Here is a 4,064-nt window from a genome sequence, read left to right as displayed (position 1 = left end):
TCATTATTTACTCGGGGGCCCCATTCAGCTTGTACATCACCCTGCCCCATCTGTTTACTAGTGATCTATGATTAATGCCACACGTCCAATAGATAACTGTAGAATCCCACTAAGTTCCAGTAGCAATTTAACACCGTCCACGTGCTCTCCTCTCACTTTCAAACTTTCGTTTTCAAAATTTGTGAATTGACACTCCCAATGTTTTTCAATGGTGTCAACTGTACATTTTATGCTGGTCGAATGGTGAAGAGTTCGTATTCTAGATGCATTCAATTATGATGCATTATGTCTTTTTCACTTTCAAAATATGTTTTTTAAATCGTGAATTGATTAATGGAAATCAATTATCATTGAGGATTCACAATTGTACAATTATATTAGTCTAATAGAGAGAAAAGCTTGTATTTATTTTTGGAGGATAGTTGAATGATGTCAGTTTATTATTGTACATGTGTTAGTCTAAGGGAGAAGATTAGAAGAACTTGTACTCTTTGTACAGTGGATAAATTTAGGTGGGTACAGTTGAATAATGTAAATTTTCAATTGTGTCCGTGTATTAGTCTAATGATGAAGAACTTGTTTTCTTGATAGAGTAAACAATTTTAAGACTTTCAATTGTATACGTATGTGAGTCTAATGATGAAGAACTTGTACTTTTAATTCTTAATATGTTGGATGACACCACTGAATAATTGTGAATTCAATAATTATAGTTGAAAACAACTGAATAATATAAACTTTCAATTGCACACGTGAACAAGTCTTGTGAAGAACTTGTACTTTAGTTCTTAATATGATAAATATAGATGATGTAAACTATCAGTTGTACACATGTATTCGTCTAATAATAAAACAATTACACTCTTGAAATATTAAACCATTTTGAACTTGGACATTTGGTGCTTTTTGGCTTTTAAGATATTGTTTGATAATGATAAATTAACTCACATAAATCAATTCACCACTTTGAAACGATACTTAGAGAAAAAGGCACCGCCTGTGGGGTATAAATTGCTGCTGGAAAACTTGATATAGAAACAAAGCTATTAAGTTGATATTGTTTCATTCTTTTCTGTGTTTGGATTGGGAGCAAAGATGGGATATGTTGCAGAATTGAATACGGGAAGCAAAATGCCTGTAATTGGGCTTGGAACTGGCGCTCCAGCTTATCAATATGAGGAGATCAAGGCAGCTGTCGGTGTGGCTCTCAAGGTAGCAGAATATAAGAGCTTATGGCTCAAATTGCTTCATTGTATATATAATTCTCTCAGGTTTGAATTAGTTATAAATTAAATAACATGTAAGCATATGAAATTGTTCTCTTAGGAGGTAGTTTTGTTGTGTGCAGATGATCACTTTCCTTTGATCTCACATGGAGAAATGCTTAGTCTCTAACAAACTAATGTTAGCTTGCTTATGACTATGAAATATTGCACTTTCATTCACATTCTCAATCTCCTCCAAGTAGTAGTTTGTTGGATTGATTTCTACTTTGAGACATTTGTTTTAAAGTTTGGTCTGTTTCGTATGTATTAATCATTTTATCCCACTTTCGGTTGCCAATCGCTTGAGTGGCCAGCAATACTATGTTGCCTGTTAATGTAGAAGTTTTAACCTTTATAATATATATTGTAATGGTGCTGGTTATGCTTCAATAGAATGCACTAAAAGTCAAATAAAAAATCTTCAGATCTTCGAAAATTTAATGAAATTGCTGATTTCGATTACAGAATATACAAATCATTACAATCAAATGCTGAAAGTTTCAACAAAATTTCAATTTTGGTCAAAGGAACATTCTGTCTGGAGGATAGCTGCCTTATAATTAGGTTGTTCTTTAAAAGTTGGGAATAAAAACTGCAACCTTAATTTTAGCAATTCAAGGCTCGTCTTTTTAATTTTTGTTTGTTTTAACTATTGACAGAAACAGCGTTTGTGTTGAAAAATAGTAATTGGAACAAACATTTCTCTGGTCATTTATAATGAATTATTATGAATTATGATTATGAATTATGAAGTTTCTTTGAAACTGATTAATAATAAATTGAACAAATATCTCCTCTCTTCATTTCTGATAGATTATAAAGTATATTTTTTTAATAATAAAAATACTTACCAATCAAAACAACAGTAAAGAGAATAAACAATCCCTTTTTTTGGGGTCATTTATAACAGATTCTCACAATCAAAATGTCACTTATTTAGAATAACAGTAAATAGAACAGGTGTTACTCTTCTCTTATTATCTATAATTTCGTAAATAGACAGGATATTTTCTGAAATTTATTAACCTGTACAAGTGGGAATACAGGTTGGATACAGACATTTTGACACAGCCAGCTATTATGGGTCAGAAGGAGCCTTAGGAGCAGCTCTCACAGAAGCTTTCCAAAGAGGTGAAATCAAGCGAGATGAAGTGTTTATCACCACTAAATTGTGGGATGATGAACATGATGATCCTCTTGCTGCTATCACCAGAAGTCTCAAGTACTTAAAATTATACATAACTTCTAATATCTTTAATCTTAAGATTAATTTTTAATATCTTTACTCTTAAGATCAATTTTTTCATATAGATACATAATAGATGTTTTGATTGCAGGAATTTGCAGCTGGAGTACGTGGACTTGTATCTAATCCATTGGCCTCTAAGATTAAGGAAAGGCTATACTCTTCCACCAAAGGAGGAAGACTTCTTGCCTCTGGATATCAAATCTACATGGCAAGGCATGGAAAAATGTTATGAATTGGGTCTCACCAAAGCCATTGGTTTGAGCAACTTCTCCTGTAAAAAAATTGAAGATTTGTTGAGCTATGCCAAAATTCCTCCCTCTGCCAATCAAGTAATGCTATACTATATATAGTCTTCCTATCTCTTTTAGTTTAGTTATCTACTTTTTCTCTATAAAGCTGAGTATTTAATCAAAAGTGGTTGAATCCATGGTAGGTAGAGTTGCATCCAATGTGGCAGCAGAAAAAGCTGAGAGAATACTGTAGTAAGAAGAAAATACAAGTATGTGCATGGTCTCCTCTAGGAGCTCCAAATACACCATGGGGATCAAACTTGGTGTTGGGCAACCCTGTGATTAAGGAAATTGCTCAAAAGCATGGAAAATCTGTAGCACAGGTAGCTATATATACTTGTCATTTCTTCTTTGATTATTGAATGTATCTCTTCATACACCACCTTCTTGTTCTAGTTTGCATGTGAAATAGCATTCTTCATATGTCTTCTTCTTGTTATAGTTTGCATGTGAAATATTAGCATTCTAATTGTTATAGTGATTTGTGTGTTATATGCAGGTTGTGTTGAGATGGGGAATAGAGAAGGGAGTGTGTGTGCTTCCCAAGAGCTTTAATAAAGAGAGGATAACTGAAAATTTTCAGGTTTTTGACTGGTGCTTAACCGAAGAAGACCATGAGAAAATGGACAAGCTTGAACAAAGAAAGAATTTGAGGGGAGAAGATCTTGTAAACTCAACAACGAGCCCTTACAAAACCATTGAAGAACTTTGGGATGGAGAGATCTAATGGCAGACCATGGCATTGTTATCTTGCTTAATCTAGGAATGTGTTTATCGCAACTTTAAAATATTGCATCCAGATGTATGTCTGTTTCATCTTCTGTAATAAATAAATTGAACCTGATGTTTGATTATCCGTTGCCTGATGTCGTCAGTTCCATCACTTCAAAACAGAACTTCTTGAAGTTACAAAAAAACGAGAGAAATTGAAGTGATTCTTTCATTACGTTGTTTGTATCTCTGAAGTGTTACTTCACTTGAATGGATCAAGTGGAGAGTTGTTTAGTTTTTGGGTTATTTCAAATTTTACATTTTGCTGGAATTAAAAGGAAATTATGCAATTTCCATTTATCTTTTTATGTTATGGACATGCCAACAATTGATGTTTGAAAAATCTTATTCAGCGAAGACAATTTATTGAACAATACTTTGGAAGGACAGAATATTCTTCAAAATTAGAGTTTTTTTTATAAATTATATAAGCATAAAAACACGTACGTGGCAGAAAAAGTTTGGGTAAATATATAATTGAAATGAAGT

The 4,064-nt window shown here is 32.8% G+C and overlaps 1 protein-coding gene across 1 annotated transcript; it reads left to right on the top strand.

Annotated features, from left to right (window-relative positions):
- The first annotated feature begins 1,035 nt into the window (after positions 1–1,035).
- LOC149533755 (NADPH-dependent aldo-keto reductase, chloroplastic-like) lies at positions 1,036–3,809 on the top strand. Its single transcript, XM_089803434.1, has 5 exons — positions 1,036–1,212; positions 2,312–2,487; positions 2,603–2,843; positions 2,948–3,127; positions 3,304–3,809. Exons 1-5 carry the CDS (start codon positions 1,096–1,098, stop codon positions 3,529–3,531), a joined length of 942 nt encoding a protein of 313 aa, XP_089659560.1. The 5' UTR covers positions 1,036–1,095; the 3' UTR covers positions 3,532–3,809.
- The last annotated feature ends 255 nt before the right edge of the window (positions 3,810–4,064 follow it).

This window comes from Cupressus sempervirens, chromosome 10, assembly GCF_028749045.1.
Source record: "Cupressus sempervirens isolate cs-2001-9-10 chromosome 10, ASM2874904v1, whole genome shotgun sequence".
Lineage (NCBI taxonomy): Eukaryota > Viridiplantae > Streptophyta > Pinopsida > Cupressales > Cupressaceae > Cupressus > Cupressus sempervirens.
This window is presented reverse-complemented; position numbering and strand designations above follow the sequence as displayed.

Excerpts from the sequence above, each read along its gene's own strand:
- LOC149533755 (XM_089803434.1), top strand. The coding sequence starts at position 1,096 with ATGGGATATGTTGCAGAATTGAATACGGGAAGCAAAATGCCTGTAATT. Across the intron at positions 2,844-2,947 it reads TTCCTCCCTCTGCCAATCAA|GTAGAGTTGCATCCAATGTG; the intron begins GTAATGCTATAC and ends AATCCATGGTAG. Across the intron at positions 3,128-3,303 it reads ATGGAAAATCTGTAGCACAG|GTTGTGTTGAGATGGGGAAT; the intron begins GTAGCTATATAT and ends TGTTATATGCAG.